The sequence below is a fragment of the Carcharhinus amblyrhynchos genome, unplaced genomic scaffold (genome assembly GCF_965287045.1).
Source record: "Carcharhinus amblyrhynchos unplaced genomic scaffold, sCarAmb.v2.hapA scaffold_501, whole genome shotgun sequence".
NCBI classification, from domain to species: domain Eukaryota; kingdom Metazoa; phylum Chordata; class Chondrichthyes; order Carcharhiniformes; family Carcharhinidae; genus Carcharhinus; species Carcharhinus amblyrhynchos.
In genome coordinates, this window is record NW_027650241.1 from 6,753 (window position 1) to 27,567 (window position 20,815).

At 50.4% G+C, this 20,815-nt stretch overlaps 2 protein-coding genes across 4 annotated transcripts in view; one reads left to right on the forward strand and one right to left on the reverse strand.

Moving 5' to 3' along the window:
• Positions 1-5,814: 5,814 nt before the first annotated feature.
• LOC145339496 (beta-adducin-like) overlaps positions 5,815-20,815 on the reverse strand; it is a 90,446-nt gene continuing 75,445 nt past the window's right edge. For 2 of the 3 annotated variants that reach the window (XM_080183968.1, XM_080183969.1), the window contains exons 13-17: positions 19,626-19,745; positions 18,546-18,635; positions 16,934-17,078; positions 15,293-15,388; positions 5,815-6,113 (exon numbers count right to left, since the gene is read on the reverse strand). In XM_080183968.1, coding sequence (XP_080040094.1) covers positions 5,815-6,113; positions 15,293-15,388; positions 16,934-17,078; positions 18,546-18,635; positions 19,626-19,745 — 750 coding nt within the window. Of the gene's footprint in view, positions 6,114-11,852; positions 11,887-15,292; positions 15,389-16,933; positions 17,079-18,545; positions 18,636-19,625; positions 19,746-20,815 lie in introns of all 3 variants that reach the window. The other variant, XM_080183970.1, reaches the window with a different exon arrangement.
• On the forward strand, positions 14,545-15,262 carry LOC145339497 (uncharacterized; the record flags this gene model as incomplete). The annotated part of the gene is made up of 1 exon (XM_080183971.1): positions 14,545-15,262. A coding segment is annotated over one exon (606 nt), but the record flags the coding sequence as incomplete, so codon positions are not given.

A 20,815-nucleotide genomic window follows, 5' to 3' on the forward strand; every position in this document is an offset into this window, starting at 1 on the left:
AAAGGAATTTCTGCCTCCGAAGACGTATTACATCTCCTCCCACGGCTACCCTGGCCTGGTCTCTTCACCATTGCTCCATTGTTGTAACCCTCGGCCATATCCCGGGTTGAAATTTCGAAGTGGCAACCTGGTGTGGGGAGACATCGCAGCCGAGAAATCTCTGTAAGGTCACCTTCGTGCTCCAGATTCCCGGCCTTCCTGGGGCTGTACCCTCGTGGCGGCAATGGCGAGCTGGGTAGGCGGAGATGGTCGTCAACCTTGTTGGCGGGCTTCGGCCTGGAAACTAGGCCTACGTTGCTCGGGGCAACTGGGAGCCTGAAGCACCAGGCCTCAACACAGCAATGCATCGACACTTTCTTTTTAATCTTATATATAGACATCAAGTGATATACATTACATTGGATTGCGACTCCAATCATTAGATTGTCTGACACAAATAGCACAGTTTACATAGCTCGATCCCAAACAAGCACAGAAGAACGCATCAAATCCTGGGACAATATATAGCCGCAACCTCTCTCTCTTTCTCGTTAAGTGCTATTCTTACAGATATCTGGGGTCGATGATACATTATACAGTGAAGGAAGTGTATAGCGATGACAATTACCAAAGTTGGGGTCTTTGTTCTCGATATTTGGTTCGTAATCCGGGTGCGCGTGAGTGAGACTGAGAGACATCAGTTGAAGTGTTAGGGAGGGCGACTCCGGGGGGGAGTAAATCGGAACTGTCTCTGTCAGGGTGACAGGCGGGAATCATTACGGACCAGGGAGGCGAGGAGGTCGGATATTTTCACGTCGGTTTTTTAACAAGGCTTGGGAGATGCCTGACGGGGCAGGGGGCGGGAGGAGGGGAGGCGAGGACAGGACACCTATCTCTCCCTCCTCTCCGATGACCTCGCAATCCGTGAACGCAGAGGCGGAGGAAGGGCCACGCTTGCCAGGACTCCGGAAACTCATCCGCCGTTTGGGCTCCAGGGGACCGTGTGGGTACACAGCGGGGTAGCCATTTTCCTGTGTGGCCATCACCCTGAGGCAGCTGGAGGCCACTTCCCCTCCCCTTCTACCCCACCTCAGTCACCCTCACTGGCGATCTACTACGTGATGGTCTCCTATCGGAACGTCTCGATTGGGGGTGGTGGGGTGGGGGGGAGGGGGGGTGCAATAAGGGGGGAGTAAGTTGAGGAGTGGGGGAAAGAGGAGCACACAAGATATTACGCTGGACATTCGGAAAAGCTCTACAGGGCTATCGACGCACTTTCAGAAGCACGGCCACCCTTGCGAAGTAGGCAACCATTTTGTGCACACAAGATCCCAGGGTGACATAATCCGTCCGGGCGTGGCTCGAGGGGGAAATGTTAGCCAGGTCCACATAGGATAAGTCCCCCACGCTCTTCCTTGAAAGACTCTCCCATCTGCATGGGATTCCTTCAAGTGTGCTAGTTTCTTCCCACAGTCCAAAGATGTGTAGGTTAGGTGGATTGACCATGCTAAATTGCCCCTTAGTGTCCAAAGATGTGTAGGTTAGGGGGATTGGCCATCTAAATTGCCTCCTCATGTAAGGGGGATTAGCAGGGTAAATATGTGGGGTTGTGGGGATGGGGGCTGGATGGGATTGTTGTCAGTGCAGGCTTAATGGGCCAAATGGCCTCCTTCTGCACTATGGGATTCTATCTATTCTAGGAACACACCCCCACCTTTCCTGAACGGTGTTTGTACCCATGAGCCTGTTCCCTGAGTGGTTCCATATACAATGGTCTGTGAAGGGAGTTGACATATAGATTTATGCTTCGAGGGCTAATATTTCACAGCCAACTATTGATGGCTGATGGGAAGGTCTTCCTGGGAGTGTAGGCCACACTTCCTGTCATGTCCTGAGCTTTGCCTAGTCACTCTCTGGCCTTCCCTCACCTGGGTAGAGTGTTGCACAGCACCTGGCAGACAGCTTGCCAATGTCCAACAACAGAATGTTGGGTTAGTCAAATTCCCTGTTGGTCAAAATGTTCAGAAGACCATAAGTTATATAGGAGCAGAATAAGGCCATTCAGCCCATCGACTCTGCCCCACCATGGCTGATAGGTTTCTCAACCCCATTCTCCTGCCTTTTCCCCATAACCATTGATCCCGTTGCCGATCAGGAACCGATCTATCTCTGTCTAAACTCAATGATCTGGCCTCCTCTGTGGCAATGAATTCCACAGATTCACCAAATCCCGAAGAAATTCCTCCTCATCTCCGTTCCAAAGGATCATCCCTTCACTCTGAGGCTGTGCCCTTGGATCCTAGTCCCGATGACCAATGGAAACTCTGTATAATCTCTTCTCATGGAGACACAGATGTTTCAAGGATACACGTAAGATTCTTAGGATGCGGGGGGAGCTATTAGACAGGGTAACCACTGGGAGGATATTTCCACTCAGTGGGACCAGGGGGCACAGTCTCAGATTAAGAGGGAGCTCATTTAAGACAGATTTGAGGAAGATTTGTGTCCGATCTTTGGAATTCTTAACCCCAGGGAGCTCTTTTTCTCATTATTATTTGTGGAGTGAAGCGGTTAAGGCAAGGATAGATTGATTTTTGAACAGTAAAGGAATTATGGTGAGCGGGCGGGTAAGTGGAGCTGAGTCCATGAAAAGATCAGCCATGATCTTATTGAACGGCGGAGCAGGCTCAAGGGGCCGAATGGCTGACTCCTGTTCTACGTTCATTCGTGGGACATGGGTATCGCTGGCTGGCCACCATTCATTGACCATCCCTGATTTCCCTCGTTCAGAGGGCAGTTGAGAGTCAACCACATCGCTGTGGCTCTGGAGTCACATGTAGACCAGACCGGGGTAAGGACGGCAGATTTCCTTCCCTAAAGGGAACCAGATGGGTTTTTCCGACAATGGGTCATCAGTAGATTCTTAATTCCAGATATTTTTTTCTTGAATTCGAATTCCACCATCTGCCGTGACAGGATTCGAACCCCCGGGTCCCCCATGACATTCGCTGAGTTTCTGGATTAATAGTCCAGCGATAATACCACTGGGCCATCACTTGCTCAAATCTGTGCAGCCGAGTTATTGAACATTTTCAAGGCTGGAATCGATGGGATTTAACTGAGACTCTAACCCGGGAAGCAGGGTGGCACAGTGGTTACAGCTGCTGCCTCGCAGTGCCAGGGACCTGAGCTCGATTCCCGGCTTGGATCAGTCTGTGCAGATCCGTGTCTGCGTGGGTTTCCTCCGGTTTCCTCCCACAGTCTGAAAGACATGCTTGGTTCGGTGCTAAATTCTCCCTCAGGAGTGTGGCGACTGGAGATTTTCACAGTAACTTCATTACAGGGTGACACTAATAAGAAAAATCCCTTAACCCCAAGTATTTACTTCGCTAATTCCCCCAACTGACACATATTGGGATACTAAGGGCAATTTAGCATGGCCAATCCACCTACCTGGTACATATTTGGACACTAAGGGGCTATTTAGCATGGCCAATCCACCTAACCTGCACATCATTAGACTGTGCAGAGTTTCAAACCAGAGGTTTTCTTTACTTTGGAAGAGCGAGAGGGAGGGATAAACACACAGAGTGAGAGAGAGCATGTGACAGGAGAGAGAGAGAGAAAGCGAGAGAGCAAGGGAGAGAAAGAAGAGAGAGAGAGGGAGAGAAAGAAGAGAGAGGGAGAGAAGGAAGAAAGAGAGAGAGCGAGAGAGAGGGAGAGAAAAAGAGAGAGAGAGGGAGAGAAAGAAGAGAGAGAGCGAGAGAGAGGGAGAGAAAGTGAGAGAACGAGGGAGAGAAAGAAGAGAGAGAGAGAGGGAGAGAAAGAAGAGAGAGGGAGAGAAGGAAGAAAGAGAGAGAGCGAGAGAGAGGGAGAGAAAAAGAGGGAGCAAGGGAGAGGGAGAGAAAGAGAGGGAGAGGGAGAGAAAGAAGAGAGAGAGAGTAGCTGAGTAAGATTGTGAGATTGATAATGCCTCTGGACATAACAATGAACAAACTGCAACTGGGGCTCCGAATTGAACAGATTCCTTGAAATAAATGGGGGCACCCGGCTGGAATTTACTGGGAATATCGTTCTGTTCAGTGACAATTAAAAGAGACCTCACCTGAACGGATATCTGAGCGCTCCATTCCTTACTCAGAGATGATGGCCAAGTTGGCAGGCTGGGAGTTTACCTCAGCGATCTGGCTTCACCCTGCTGCTGACAATCTGCCTTCCCAGCGATCTCTTCCATATGTTTCACTTCCCTCAGGTACAGTCGCTCATTCTCCCCTCTGCTTTAGCTCGACTGTTGTGTCCCTCCTGCCTGGTCTGGCCTCAGCATCCAACATATCATTGGGAAATGCCATCCATCTGCCCCCCTCCCCCACCCCCGTGCTTGACAAGCAAGCCTGCCCCCCTGCTGCCCCTGCCCAAGGGTGAACCCTTCTGCCCATCACTGCCCCTCCTTAAAGCTCATCTACCCCTCGCTTAACGCCTCAATCCAACTCACCACCCCCCCGTTTTTACACACCAATGGTGCAACACTCCAAATAGCATTGTACACACACACAGGGAATCAAAAACAGGGAGAGAGAAAGAGAGAGAAGAGGGAGTGAGAGGGTGGGGGGGAGAGCAAGAGAAAAAAAAATCAACAGAGGGAGGGAGAAAGAGAGAGGGAGAGAGAGAAGGAAAACAGGAGAGAAAAATGGACAGTGGGGGGAAAGTGAGGGGGAGGGAGAAAGAGAGAGAGCGAACGAGAGCGAAAGCAAAAGAAAAAGTAGAGAGGGATAAAGAAAGAGAGAAATGGACAGAGGGAAGGACAAAGAGAGGGATAGAGAAAGAAGAGAGAGAGGGAGAAAGAGAGAGTGAGAGAGAAAGATAGAGGGAGAGAAAAAGAGAGAGAGGGGGGAACGTGAAACAGAAAGATGGACAGAGAGAGGGAGAGAGAAAGGAGAGACAGGGAGAAAGAGAGAGAGAGGGAAAGCGAGAGAGATGGAGAAAGAGAGAGAGAGAAACATGGACACAGAGAGAGGGAGAAAGAGAAAGAAGAGAAAGGAAGAATGAGAGGAGAGGTAGAGAGGGGGGGAAGAAAGGGAGGGAGGGAAAGTGAGGGGCAAAGATGGACAGAGAGAGGGAAAGAAAAATAGAGGGAGAGAAAGACAGATAGCGGGGGAGAAGGAAGAGAAAGGGAGAGAGAAGGGGAAAGAGAGGGAGAGAGGGAAATAGAGAGATAGAGATAGACAGAAGTGGAGGGAGGGAGAGGTGGAGGGAGGGAGAGAGATAGAGGGAGGGAGAATTAGAAGGAGGAAGAGGTGGAGGAAGGGAGAGACAGAGAGAGGGAGAAATAGAGGGAGGGAGAGATGGAGGAAGGGAGAGGTAGAGGGAGAGAGAGAGAGACACAGAGGGAGGGAGAGATGGAGGAAGGGAGAGATGGAAGGAGTGGTGACGCTCTTGGAGCTGAGGTTAGCCTGGGGCTCACTTGGGCAGGTTCGGGGGCCTGGCGGCGATGCCTGGCACGGCTGTTTGCGAAGGAAACTGTCAAACCAGCGCCAACCTAAAGGAGGGAGCGGAGGAAACTCAGACCGCACAGCCTGTCCCCCCCCCGCCACTCCATCCCCTCATCCCCCATTTAGGCAGTCCCTGTGCTCGTTCTAACTCTGAACCGTACAGATCGGTATCTTTAGCTGATAACGGTGTTCTATAATACAAAAAAAAACCTCCCTGTTTGTGTCGGGCACTCCTTAATTCACAGGTGATTTTCCTCTTTCACGTTTATTACCTCCTCCCCCCCCTCCCCCCCCCCCACCGTCCGCCCCCCTCCCTCCCTCCCTCCCTCTCCCCCCTCCCAATATTTCACGACTCTAATTTCTCCTTCTTTTTGCTTTTCTTCAGGAAAGACGGGGTGCGGAACTTCTTCTTCTTTTTGGACGGAGACTTGGAGGGCGAGCCCTCCGGCGAGAGGGGGCTGCCGCTCTCCGTTTTGTCCTTGGCGGGTTTGGCCGGCGCCTCGGTGCCGTTCTCCGCGTTGGCCGTCAGCTCGCCGAGCTCCTTGCCGAGCTGCTCCTCCGCCGTCTGCTCCTCCTGCCTGCCGTTAGCCACCACCCCGGGGACCGGCGTCTCCGAGTCGCCCAGTCCCTCCGCGTCGTCCGTCCCTTTGAGTGGGGGGGGAGGGGGAGGGAGGGGAAGAAACGCACAGAGACAGGTTGGTGAGCGTTGCCGGGGCAGATCAAAATCGATTGGAGGCTTAACCGCGATTACAGCAGAACCGGCTGCGGGGGGGGGAAGGGGGTTGGGGGGATGAAGCGGGGATAATTCCCAAGTAATGCCTAAGAGAATTTGACTCCTATCCCGGTGCTAAGCTACGTGATTGGTCATTGTTTGAGGCAATGGCTAATGAATCCCAGCCATTCAAACTCACCCCACTCTCTATCCATCTGAGAACATCTCAGTTTTCCAATTGATTCCTTGAAGGTATATTCGCTCACACTCACGCTCAGTGCTTTCCTTTTCCCTTTGGGGGAATAGGGGGAGCGTTCCTGAGCCGGTGAACAGCCCGCTGACCCCGCCACAAACTGTGGTTAACCAGGGCGGCACAGTGGCACAGTGGGTTAGCACTGCTGCCAGGGACCCGGGTTCGATTCCCGGCTTGGGTCACTGTCTACATGTGTAGAGTTTGCATGTTCACCCCGTGTCTGCGTGGGTTTCCTCCGGATGCTCCGGTTTCCTCCCACAGTCCAAAGATGTGCAGGTTAGGTGGATTGGCCGTGCTAAATTCCCCCTCGTTTTGGGGGAATTAGCAGGGTGAATACGTAGGGTTACGGGAATAGATTGGGTACAGGCTTGGTGGGCCGAATGGCCTCCTGCACTGTAGGGATTCTATGATGAAATCAATGGACCCCACCCCCCCCACCCGCTATGATTCCCGTGGCAGGCGGGACAAGAAAACCCCGATCTCAGGATGGGCTCAAAGCCTTCGTCCGATGCAGGATAGCGCCCCCTCCCCCAGTGAGGGCTGAGGGTACAGCAGTCACCAGGAGTCGGGGTGGGTGGTGGCTCAGGATAAAGGAGTGTCGGCAAAGACAGCCATCAGAAGCAGAGCATGTCCCAGCGTCGTAGACACGGGGGGCGGGTGGGCAAGCAGGAAGGCTCGGGGAGGAGGGCCCTGGGGCAGCTGAGGAAGGGGAGAGGGGTTCGGTGGGACCACTGGGGGAACCAGGACGTATGAGGGAATGGGTAACCAAGCTGGGTGAACTCACAACCTCCGGAGGATAAAACTGACTGCTTCCTCAGAGGCAGAATCGACTCAAGCCAATCCTCAGGCCTATGTGTGACACTCCCATCTTTCGCCAACACCCCCCGTCCACGGCGATGGACTCAAAACTAATTCCACTGTCCGTACGGCTATCGAATCCTCCAGTAGGTGTTTGTACCAGTCAAAGTGAGGGGGGGGGGTGGTAACGATAAGCGGTGTCTGAGGCAGTGTCAGTGTGAGAGAGAGGTTCGGGCCTACCGTTCTAGGCCCTGTCCCTGGTTAGAGGAATCACGTGATCTCGCCCACCCCCTCCCCCCTTCCCCTGCCTTCCCTCCACTCTGCCAAAACATCAAAAGCGAAGGGAGGTTACGAGGGAGCTGTACAAAATGTTAGCTCGGCCGCAAGGCGTTACGTCTTGGTTAGACAAACCAGGGCAGGGTTTGCACAGTCAATGAGAGGGCCCGGGGGAGTGTTGTCGGACAGAGAGACCTTAAAGGTGACGTCACAGGTAGACAGGGTGGTGGAGAAGGCGTTTGGCACTCTTGCCTTCACTGGTCAGGGGCACTGGGTACAGGAGCTGGGTGGTATGTTACAGCTGGACAAGATATTGATAAGGCTACAGTTGGGTACTGCGTACAATTCAGCTCGCCCTGCTATAGGAAGGATGTTATTGAACTGGAAAGTGTGCAAAAAAAAATATACAAAGGCACCTACAAGGGTGGCACGGTGGTTAGCACTACTGCCTCATAGCACCAGGAACCCAGGTTCAATTCCTCGGGTCACTGTCTGTGTGGAGTTTGCACATTCTCCCCCGTGTCTGTATGGGTTTCCTTCGGGTGCTCCGGTTTCCTCCCACAGACCGAAAAATGTGTAGGTTGGGAGGGTTGGCTGTGCTAAATTGCCCCTTAGTGTCCCAAAGATGTGCAGGTTAGGTGGATTGGCCATGCTAAATTGCCCCTTAGTGTCCAAAGATGTGTAGGTTAGGTGGATTGGCCATGCTAAATTGTCCCTTAGTGTCCCAAAGATGTGCAAGTTAGGTGGATTGGCCATGCTAAATTGCCCCTTAGTGTCCCAAAGATGAGTAGGTTAGGGGGATTGGCCATGCTAAATTGCTCCTTAGTGTCCAAAGATGTGTAGATTAGGTGGATTGGCCATGCTAAATTGCCCCTTAGTGTCCCAAAGATGAGTAGGTTAGGGGGATTGGCCATGCTAAATTGCTCCTTAGTGTCCAAAGATGTGTAGATTAGGTGGATTGGCCATGCTAAATTGCCCCTTTCTGCCAGGGTAGATGAGCAGGGTAAATACATGGGTAATGGGAGAGGGCAGGGTTGTTGTGGGTGCAGACTCGATGGGCCGAATGGCTTCCTTCTGCACTTTAGAGACACTATGGTTCTACGATGTTCCCAGGACTGGAAGGTTTGAGTTATAAGGAGAGGCTGAATAGGCTAGTCCAAAACTAGAGGGCACAGGTTAAAGGTGAGAGGGGAAAGGGGACCTGAGGAGCAACTTTTTCACCCAGAGAGTGGTGCGTGAGTGGAATGAGCTGCCAGGGGAGGGGGTAGAGGCGGGTACGATAGCAACATTTGGACAGGTACATGGGTGGGAAAGGTTTAGAGGGATATGGGTCCAAACGCAGGCAAGTGGGGCTAGTACAGTTGAGGAAACCTGGTCGGCATGGACGAGTTGGGCCGAAGGGCCTGTTTCCGTGCTGTATATCGCTGCGACTCTATGAAGCCAGAGTACTGTGTGCAGTTCTGGTCACCACATTATAGGGAGGATGTGATGGCCCTGGAGGGGGTGCAGAGGAGATTCCCCAGGATGCTGCCTGGGATGGAGCGTTCCAGCTGTGAAGAGAGGCTGGGATTGTTTTCCTCGGAGCAGAGAGGGCTGAGGGGGGACCCGATCGAGGGGTAGAGAATGATGAGGGATCGGGTGGATAGGAAGAAATCTTTCCCCTTGGTCGAGGGGGCAGTAACCTGGCGGGGGGGCGGGGGACAGAGATTTAAGGGAAGGGGGCAGGAGATTGAGAGGGGATTTGAGGAAAAACTTTCTCACCCAGAGGGTGGGGGGACTCACTCCCTGAAAGTGGGGGTAGAGGCGGGAACACTCACAACACAAGACCACGGAGCAGGTGCTGAGAAATGGGATTAGAATAGATAGGTGCTTGAATGCCAGCACAGATACGATGGGCCGAAGGGCCTCTCTCTCCGTGCTGTAAAACTCCGTGGCTCCAAGAGGCAGCAGGAAAGGAAGCCGATTGGTTTTAATTTGGGCACAGAGAGGATTGAGGGGCGCGAGGGTGAAGGGGAAACCGTCAGACCGTATCGTAACACTGAATGTAACCCTAACCTTAACCAAAGTTACACAGACAATCAGTGCGTATTCCTGAGGGAGAGCTGACAACACAGAAACCGGGCGGAACTGCAATGAGAAGGAAGCAAGGAGGTTTCAGGATGAGTTAGACAAGTGGAGTGAGTGGGCAAACACAAGGTGGATGCAGTACAACACGTCTAAATGTGAAGTTTAGGTGGGAAATATAGAAAGGGAGGCTGTTATCCAAATGGTGATATATTGGGAAGTGCGGATGTACAGAGGGATCTGGGCGTCCTTGTACACCAGTCAATGACACCAGGGGGACGAGGCAGCACGGTGGCCCAGTGGTCAGCGCTGCTGCCTCACAGCGCTAGGGACCCGGGTTCGATTCCCGGCCTTGGGTCACTGTCTGTGTGGAGTTTGCACGTCCTCCCCGTGTCGGTGCTCCGGTTTCCTCCCACAGTCCAAAAGACGTGCTGGTTAGGTGTTAAATTCTCCCTCAGTGTAACCCGAACAGGCACCTAGGGGATTTTCACAGTAACTTCATCGCAGTGTTAATGTAAGCCAACTTGTGACACTAATAAATAAACGTTGAAACAAGGCACCAGTTAGACCACACCTGGAATACTGTGAACAGTTCAGGTCTCCTTATCTAAGGAAAGATATCTCGGCATTGGCAGGAGTCCAGGGAAGGTTCACCCGGTTGATCCCGGGTAGGGAGGGATTTTCTTATGAGGAGAAGTTGAGTAGATTGGGCCTGGACTCATTGGAGTTCAGAAGAATGAGAGGTGACCTTATTGAGACATATCGGATTCTCTGGGGGTGTTTTGACAGGATCGATGCTGAGAGGTTGTGTCCCCTTGTGGGAGAGTCTAGGAGCGGAGGGACAGAATCTCAGAGTGAGGGGGTCGCCCATTGGAGACAGAGATGGGGAGGGATTTCCTCTATTGGAGGGGGGTGAGTGTGTGGAGTTCTTTCCCACAGAGGGCTGTAGAGGCTGGGTCAGTAAGTTCAAGGCAGAGATAGACAGATTTTTAATCAGTAAGGGAATCGAGGGGATAAGGGGGGAGAGCGGGAGTTGAGGATCATCACCTCAGGTCAGCCATTGAATGGCGGAGCAGACTCGATGGGCCGAGTGGCCTCCTTCTGGTCTTATGGCTGGAGAATAGCAAGTAAGGTTAAGCTTTAATTTTAATTTTATTTATCAGTGCCACAAACACATTAACACTTCAATGAAGTTACTGTAAAAATCCCCCAGTTGCCACGCTCCTGTTCGGGGTACACTGAGGGGGAATTTAGCACCTAACCAGCACGTCTTTCGGACTGTGGGAGGAAAGACCCTGGTCAGACCCCACTTGGAGTACTGTGCGCAATTCTGGTCACCTCACTACAGGAAGTACGTGGAAGCTATTGAGAGGGTGCAGAGGAGATTTACAAGGATGTTGCCTGGATTGGGAGGCATGCCTTATGAAGATAGGTTGAGGGAGCCGGGACTCTTCTCCCTGGAGAGACGCAGGTTGAGAGGCGACCTGATAGAGGTTTATAAGATGTTGAGAGGAATAGATAGGGTGGATTCTCAGAGGCTATTTCCCAGGGCTGAAATGGTCACTACGAGAGGACACAGGTTTAAGGTGCTGGGGAGCAGGTACAGAGGAGATGTCAGGGGTAAGTTTTTCACTCAGGGGGTGGTGAGTGAGTGGAATCGGCTGCCGTCGGTGGTGGTAGAGGCGAACTCACTGGGGTCTTTTAAAAGACTTCTGGATGATTACATGGGATTTAATGGGATTGAGAGTTATAGATAGGCCTGGTAGGAATGGATATGATTGGCGCAACTTGTGGGCCGAAGGGCCTGTTTGTGCTGTAGCGTTCTATCTTCACCCGGAGGAAACCCACGCAGACACGGGGAGAATGTGCAGTCTCAGACAGTAACCCAAGGCCGGGAATCGAACCTGGGTCCCTGGCGCGGTGAGGCAGCAGTGCTAACCCACTGTGCCGCCCACAATTACTGAGCATCACCAGAAGCACACTTTGGCAAGTTGCCTTGTCCCGACCCAGGGGGTGTGTTGCCTGGGTCGACGTCAAGTGGGTATGAATGGATGCAGACGGGGACGGCTGCAATATACAAGGAGCCGTCTGGGTGCAGAATAAAAAGGCGCAGAGCTGCTGGACCATCCCTCCATCTAACATTCACTGTTAAAACTGGCGCGGGGTTACGCGGGCAAAGGGGCAGGGGTGGCATGGCGTTGGCGGGCAGCGGGAAGGGATCGAGACGTTAGGGATTAGCGGGAGAGGGGGTGGGAGGGGGTGGTTTCAACAATATACTTACTACAAAGACAAGTATTCAGTGTCATGAGAAGTTCCTGAGAGTGTCGAGCAAATAAGAGAGGGAATAGAGAGGGAGAGGGAGAGAGAGAAGACACAGATCGAACAAGATGGACTACTTTGACATGCATCACAGAGTTACCGTGTTCAACCGAAAATGAAGAAACACATCCGTTCCCCACCCAGGGAAAGGGGTTTGCGCCACTGGGACTGAGACCCGGGGCTGGATTCGAACTCCCTCGGGGAGACTCAGTCTCAGTAGTAATCGTCCAAATACCCGCTGTGGGACGTGGAGGGCGGAAAAGGTCTAATTCTCGGGAGGGGCATGGTAAAGTAAGCTCGTGAAATTGTCCCAGTTTTCCAATGCCGTGAGCGTGACTGATACTGAATGGGATTCAGACGCAATGTCCCTGGGAGGGGAAACCGATGCCTCCGTCTCACTGAAGTACAGTATGGAATCAACACAAAATACTGCATGTGAGATTACACCAGGAGATACACACTGAGAAACACAGATCACACTGAGAAACACAGACCACACTGAGAAACACAGACAACACTGAGAAACACAGATCAGTGAGAAACACAGATCACACTGAGAAACACAGACCACACTGAGAAACACAGACAACATTGAGAAACACAGACCACACTGAGAAACACAGACAACACTGAGAAACACAGATCAGTGAGAAACACAGACAACATTGAGAAACACAGATCACACTGAGAAACACAGACCACACTGAGAAACACAGACCACACTGAGAAACACAGATCACACTGAGATACACAGACCACACTGAGATACACAGACCACACTGAGAAACACAGATCACACTGAGATACACAGACCACACTGAGAAACACAGATCACACTGAGAAACACAGACCACACTGAGAAACACAGACCACGCTGAGAAAGACAGATCACAGTGAGAAACACAGATCACGCTGAGAAACACAGACCACGCTGAGAAACACAGACCACGCTGAGAAAGACAGACCACGCTGAGAAAGACAGACCACACTGAGAAACACAGACCACACTGAGAAACACAGATCACAGTGAGAAACACAGACCACACTGAGAAACACAGATCACTGAGAAACACAGACCACACTGAGAAACACAGATCACAGTGAGAAACACAGACCACACTGAGAAACACAGACCACACTGAGAAACACAGATCACACTGAGAAACACAGATCACAGTGAGAAACACAGACCACACTGAGAAACACAGATCACACTGAGAAACACAGACCACACTGAGAAACACAGATCTCACTGAGAAACACAGATCACATTGGGAAACACACACACAGACACAGATAACACAGAAACAGAGGTACACATACTCACACGCACAAATAACATTGAGAAACACATTAATAACATACTGCACTTTTATTGTTCCTAAAAAGTTGTGTTTCAAATAGTTATTAACTAAATAGTACCTGTGTGTACGCCGGGAATGGGATACGGGAGGGTTAGCATATTCCTGGGTGCGTGCAAGAGGGAATAGCATGTACCTGGCTCTCCATAGGAATAAATAACTTCTTTCTCCATGTATGTAGGAGGGAATAGTGTATACCTGGGTATGCACAGGAGGGAAAAGCATATACCTCCATGTACACAGGAGGGAATAGCACATACTTACACGTATGCAGGTGGGAATAGCACATTCTTACATGTATATAGGAGGGAATAGCGTGTACCTACATGTATGCAGGAGGGAAGAGCACAAACCTTAGCGCATGCAGGAGGGAATAGCATATACCTACATGTATGTAGAAGGGAGTAGTATGTACCTACATGTACGCAATAGGGAAAAGCATATGTACTCAGGAAGGAATAGCATATAACCTATGTGTATGCAGGATAGGATTGCATATACCTACATGTGTGCAGGCAGGAATAGTATATATCTACATGTCTGAAGGAGGGAAGACGTGGACTTACGTGTACACGGGAAGGAAAAGCATATACCTACACGAACACAGGAGGGAATAGCACATACCTACATATATGTAGAAGGGAATAGCATATACCTATGGATGTGCAAGAGAGAATAGCACATAGCTACGTGTACACAGGAAGGAATAGCCCATACACATGTGTATGAAGAGGGGATAGCACATACCTACGTGTATGCAGGAGGCAATAGCATATACCTACACATACACATGTGGCACCAGCATATACCTACATGCACACGGGAGGTAACAGCACATACCTACGTGTACATGGGAGGGACAAGCATGGAGCTCCATGTACACAGGAGGGAATAGCACATACCTACATGTACGCAAGAGGGAATAACATACCTATGTATACCCAGGAAGGAAAATCACATACCTACATGTATGCAGCTGGGAAAAGCATGTACTTACGGAAGGGAATGGCATATACCTACATGTACACAAGAAGGAATAACATACTTACAGGACTGACTAGCATATACCTACGCGTACACAGGAGGGAATAGCACATACCTACATATACGCAAGAGGCATTAACATACCTATGTGTATGCGGGAAGGAAAATCACCTACCTACATGTATGCAGGTAGGAAAAGCATGTACTTATGGGTACGCAGGAGTGAATAGCACATACCTAAGCACACAGGAGGGATTAGCAGATACCTACATGTGAAGTTACCAGAAATAAATTGCATTTACAATCTTTGTACCAGGACACTCAATTGCGCTGTCTCAAACTGCTGATGTCAGCGGGAATTCAGGAACAGGATCGACTGGGACCAGCGGGGATTCAGGAACAGGATCTACTGGGACCAGCGGGGATTCAGGAACAGGATCGACTGGGACCAGTGGGGATTCAGGAACAGGATCGACTGGGACCAGTGGGGATTCAGGAACAGGATCGACTGGGACCAGTGGGGATTCAGGAACAGGATCGACTGGGACCAGTGGGGATTCAGGAACAGGATCTACTGGGACCAGCAGGGATTCAGGAACAGGATCTACTGGGACCAGCGGAGATTCAGGAGCAGGATCTACTGGGACCAGTGGGGATTCAGGAACAGGATCTACTGGGACCAGCAGGAATTCGAGAACCGGATCTACTGGGACCAGCGGGGGTTCAGGAACAGGATCTACTCGAACCAGCAGGAATTCAGGGACAGGATCTACTGGGATCAGTCGGGATTCAGGAACAGGATCGACTGGGACCAGCAGGGATTCAGGAACAGGATCTACTGGGACCAGCAGGGATACAGGAACAGGATCTGCTGGGATTGACTGTCTCTGCTTTCTCAATCCCTGCTGGAATTAGTTTTTACAGCATTAATTCAGGGTCTTTCCTGAAGAACATTTGAGTGGTTCCCAGTGAAAATCCCTGAGGAATCGATCAGATTTCAGACCCAGGTTTTGTTGAAGCGTTGCGATGGGTACAGGGACGTGTCCAGACACCTTACCTCCTTGTGACCGGGGGGAGGTGGGCGATTTTACAGGTGATGTTGTTGGTGTCTTCAAAGGGGAGATCCCTGCCGAGGTATCCTCTTCGTCTGGGGCTGTGTGTGTGAGAAATAATGCACGCTGTTTAATGCAAACACTCTCCTGAGCAGCAGTGACAACTGTCTTAGTCCCACCTGGAGTGTAACCTTTGGAAACAGCCCCCTCCCACCTTACTGGGGGATTTCAACATGACCTGTATCCACTAACCTTCCTACAGCAAGGTTGGCAGTGGTTAGCACTGCTGCCTGACAGCGCCAAGGATCCAGGTTCAATTCCAGCTTCGGGTCACTGTCTGTGCGGAGTCTGAATGTTCTCCCCGTGTCTGAGTGGGTTTCCTCCAGGTGATCCAGTTTCCTCCCACAGTCCAAAGATGTGCAGGTTAGGTGGATTGGCCATGCTAAATTGCCCCTTAGTTCCAAAGATGTGGAGGTTAGGTGGATTGGCCATGCTAAATTGCCCCTTAGTGTCCAAAGATGTGTAGGTTAGGTGGATTGGCCATGCTAAATTGTCCCTTAGTGTCCAAAGATGTGCAGGTTAGGTGGATTGGCCATGCTAAATTGTCCCTTCGTGTCCAAAGATGTGTAGGTTAGGGGGATTGGCCATGCTAAATTGCCCCTTCGTGTCCAAAGATGTGCAGGTTAGGTGGATTGGCCATGCTAAATTGCTCCTTAGTGTTCGGGGGACTAGCAGGGTAAATATGTGGGGTTATGGGGATAGGGTCTGTGGGGGTAAACCGGAGCGCCTGGAGGAAACCCACACAGACACGGGGAGAACGTGCAGACTCCGCACAGACAGTGACCCAAGGCTGGAATTGAATCTGTGTCCTTGACGCTGTGAGACAGCTGTGCCACATGGTTTAGGGGGTGGGGGGGAGGCGTCTCTCTCACACACATACACACACACACACGCACACACGCATTAGACGCAGGCTAGCGGAGTTCAGGATGAGCTGACGGATAATATGTATCAGGAATACTTTCAGGGTTAAAAGGGAGAGAACAGGAAGATCCAGATTTACCTTCATAACCGCAGAACGCTTTGCAGCCAATGTTTTACAACGGAAGTGTGATGTGCGATTCGCAGGAACCAGTTAACGCACAGCAAGATCCCACGGGCACTGATGATCCATCCACCCCACCCCCTCCCCAGTCATCTCTTTTTTCTGGGTAACGTTGATCGAGGGACAAATTGAGGCCATTATCAGATCTGGTGACCAAACCCTTGATGGCCTAGTGGTATTATCACAAGACTATTAGTCCAGAAACTCAGCTAATGTTCTGGGGGATTCGGGTTCGAATCCCGACACGGCAGATGGTGGAATCTGAATTCAATTAAAAATATCTGGAATTAAGAATCTACTGATGAAATCTTTGTCGGAAAAACCCATCTGGTTCCCTTTAGGGAAGGAAATCTGCCGTCCTTACCCTGGTCTGGCCTACATGTGGCTCCAGAGCCACAGCAATGTGGTTGACTCTCAACTGCCCTCGGGCAACTAGGGATGGGTAATAAATGCTGGACTAGCCAGTGACACCCATGTCCCATGAATGAATAAAGAAAACAGTTTAAAAACGCGAGGTGGGTGAGTGAGCGAGCCTCCTTACCGTCCCACCCCAGCTGTTTCTGCTCCACCTCCCGCTTGTAGTCCTCCAGCTCCTGGTCGGTGAGCTCATTGAAGGGGTTTGGTGGCTCGGGTTCCTTCTTGGTCTCCTGCGGCTCCTCCGAGCTCAGGATTTGGCCTTCTGCAGACTGGAAAGACACAATTCAGAGAGTCAACGGGCTCTGCAAGGGCAAAGCATCACCCTCTTCCCCTCTCGCCCAACCCTCTCACACACACACACACACACACACACACCTCCCCACCCCCAGTAGAAATAGTTGAGAGCTTTATGTTTCTAGGTGTCCAGATCACCAACAACCTGTCCTGGTCCCCCCCATGTCGACACTGTAAGAAACCCCACCAATGCTTCTACTTTCTCAGAAGGCTAAAGAAATTTGGCATGTCAGCTACGACTCTCACCAACTTTTACAGATGCATCATAGAAAGCATTCTTTCTGGTTGTATCACAGCTTGGTATGGGCTCCTGCTCTGCCCAAGACCGCAAGGAACTACGAAAGATCATGAATGTAGCCCAGTCCATCACACAAACTAGCCTCTCATCCACTGACTCTGTCTACACTTGCCGTTGCCTCGACAAAGCAGCCTGCATAATTAAGGACCCCACGTACCCGGACATTCTCTCTTCCACCTTCTTCCATGAGAAAAAAGCTACAAAAGTCTGAGGGCATATACCAACTGACTCAAGTACAGCTTCTTCCCTGCTGCCATCAGACTTTTGAATGGACCAACCATAAAATAAGTTGATCTTTATCTACACCCTAGCTCACACTACATTCTGCACCCTCTCCTTTCCTTCTCCCCTATGTACGCTATGAACAGTATGCTTTGTCTCCATAGTGCGCAAGAAACAATACTTTTCACCACATCCCAATACATGTGACAATAATAACTCAAATCAAAATAAAACAAAATAAAATTGAATCAAATAAATCAAATCAAATCAAAATCAAATCAAATAAATCAAAATCAAATCAAATTAAAATGAAACCAAATTAAATGAAAATCAAATGAAATCAAAATCAAATAGACCAAATAAAAAAATCAAAATCAAATCAAAATAAAAAAAAGAAATAAAATTAAAATCAAATGAAATAAAAATCAGATAAATCACATCTAATAAATCAAATTCAAATCAAGGTCAAATAAATAAATAAAGGGTGGTGAGGGATTGGAATGCCCTGCCTGCTGCAGTTGTAAATGCGCCTAGTTTGGGGGCGTTTAAGAGATCCGTGGATAGGTTTATGGACGAAAAGGGATTGGTTTAGGTTAGAGGGTCATTGTTTTTTAACTGGTCGGCGCAACATCGTGGGCCGAAGGGCCTGTTCTGCGCTGTAATGTTCTATGTTCTATGTTCTAAATCAAATCAAGATCCGGGGCCAATGTTGGTGAATGTGGAGTTTAACGTAGGTTTTCTGGGACCATTTTCTGGGACTGGTTATGTCCATGGTGACCTTGTCCTCATTGAACCATTCAGCCCATCGGGCCTGATACTGTCCCCCACTCTAGTCTCTTCACAGAGGGAGCTAATGAACAGTTAGTGACGGACTGGGGGAAGTGGGTTTTCGATGTGGGAGGTGCTGTTGGTGATTACTCACCGGGCTGCGGCTCTTCTCTGTGATGACACTGGCCAGTAACTGTGACTGCGGTCCCGCTGATTTCATATCCTGCCGGTTCTGCTCACGGATCTGAGAACAAAACAGTCTTCAGGTGAAGGAGCGACACGGTGAGTCCGTCCGACAGACATTTCAGATAACACAGCCAGCGACCTGGCTTAATGAAAAGACAGAGCAGTATGGTAGCACTGCTGCCTCCCAGCACCAGGGACCCGGGTTTGATTCCAACCTCGGGGACTGCCTGTCTCTGTCTATCTCTGTCTGTGTCATCCTCTCTCTGTCTCTCATTCTCTGTCCCCCCCACCTTCTCTCTTTCTGCCTCTGTCTTTATCTATGTCTCTTTCTCTCTCTCTCTGCATCCCCCCCCTTGTCTATCTCTGTCTCTCTCTCTCTCTCTGTCTAACTCTGTTGCACTCTCACTCTCTCCCTCCATCTCTGTCTGTCTCTTTTCTATCTTCCTCTCTCACTCTGTGCCTGTGTCACTTTCTCTGTCTCCATCTCTCTCTCTCTTTACTTTCTCTCTCTCTCTCTGTGTCTCTGCCTCTGTCTCTCTTTCCATCTGTTTCCATTCTCTCTCTTACTCTCTCTACCCTCATTGTTTTACTCTCTCTCTCTGTCCCTGTCTCTCTCTCTCTCTGTCTGTCTCTCTTTCTGTCTCTCTCTATCTCTCTGTCCCTGTCTCTGTCTCTCTCTCTCATAAGAAATAGGAGCAGGAGTAGGCCATCTAGCCCTTCGAGCCTGCCCCGCCATTCAATAAGATCATGGCTGATCTGTCGTGGCTCAGTTCCACTTTCCCGCCCTCTCCCCATAACCCTTAATCCCCTCTCTTATCAAAAACCCATCAACCCGCTTCTTAAAAATATTTAGCGAGGCAGCCTCCACCACTTCAACGGGCAGAGAATTCCAGAGATTCACCACCCTTTGAGTGAAGAAGTTCCTCCTCAACTCCGTTCTGAACCGCCTCTCGGTCGCCCTCGTTCTGTATTTCAGCTGAGAACCTCACTCCCTCGTTGGTTGTGTGTGTGTTGAAACTTCCTCCTGCGGGGCTGTGCAGGAACTTACTTTATTGCGTGTTTCCAGCACTTCTCGGGGGTCAGTGAAGAGAGGCACAAACTGGTTGGATGTTTCGATCTTGATTGGAGTCCCACTGCTGGATTTTGTCACCTCGTCGGCCTTCAGCCACTGTTGGAGTCGACACAAACACACGTCACTGCTATTCCACAGGGCAAGACTGCCACTCACTGCACACTGGCACAACACCCAGGCATGGCACACTGCCAGAGCAAGACCACTGCACTGGCATGACACAGAGATCACTGGCACAGTGCACTGGCACATTACATAGAGATCACTGACACAGTGCACTGGCACATTACACAGAGATCACTGGCACATTACACAGAGATCACTGGCACAGTGCACTGGCTCATTACACAGAGATCACTGGCAGAGTGCACTGCCTCATTAAACAGATCTCTGGTACAGTGCACTGGCACATGACATGGGGATCAATGGTAATATGCACTGGCAGATTACACAGAGATCATTGGAACAGTGCGCTGGTACATTACACAACAGTCACTGGCACAGTGCACTGGCAGATTATGCAACAGTCACTGGCACAGTGCACTGGCACATTACACAGAGATCACTGGTACAGTGCACTGGCACATAGCACAACAATGACTGGCACAGTGCACTAGCACATTACATGGAGATCACTGGCACAGTGCACTGGCTCATTGCACAACAATCACTGGCACAGTACACTAGCACATTGTGCGCTGGTACGTTACACAGAGATCACTAGTACAGTGGCACTGGCTCATTACACACAAAGAGAGCTGGCACACTGCACTAGCACATTACACAGAGATCACTGGAACAGTGTACTGGCTTATTATACAGGAATCACTGGCACAATGCACTGGCACATTACACAGAGCTCACTGGTCCAGTGCACTGGAACATTACACAGAGATCACTGGTCCAGTGCACTGGCATATTACATTAAAAAGTCAAAATTCAATGAGAATATTTTGATTTAGCCCCTCCTCACCTGTTACACAGGAACAGCAGGAGGCCATTCAGTCTCTCTCTCTCTAGCCTAACCTCTCTCTGTGTCCTAACTGTGGGGGGAGATAGAATGGAAGGATAGCTATCTGTATGAGCCAAGTCTTTACACGGTCAGTTCTAAAACCCCTCTGAGAGAATCCCACTGCACAGTGAAGAGGATGAGGCTCAGGTGTCGG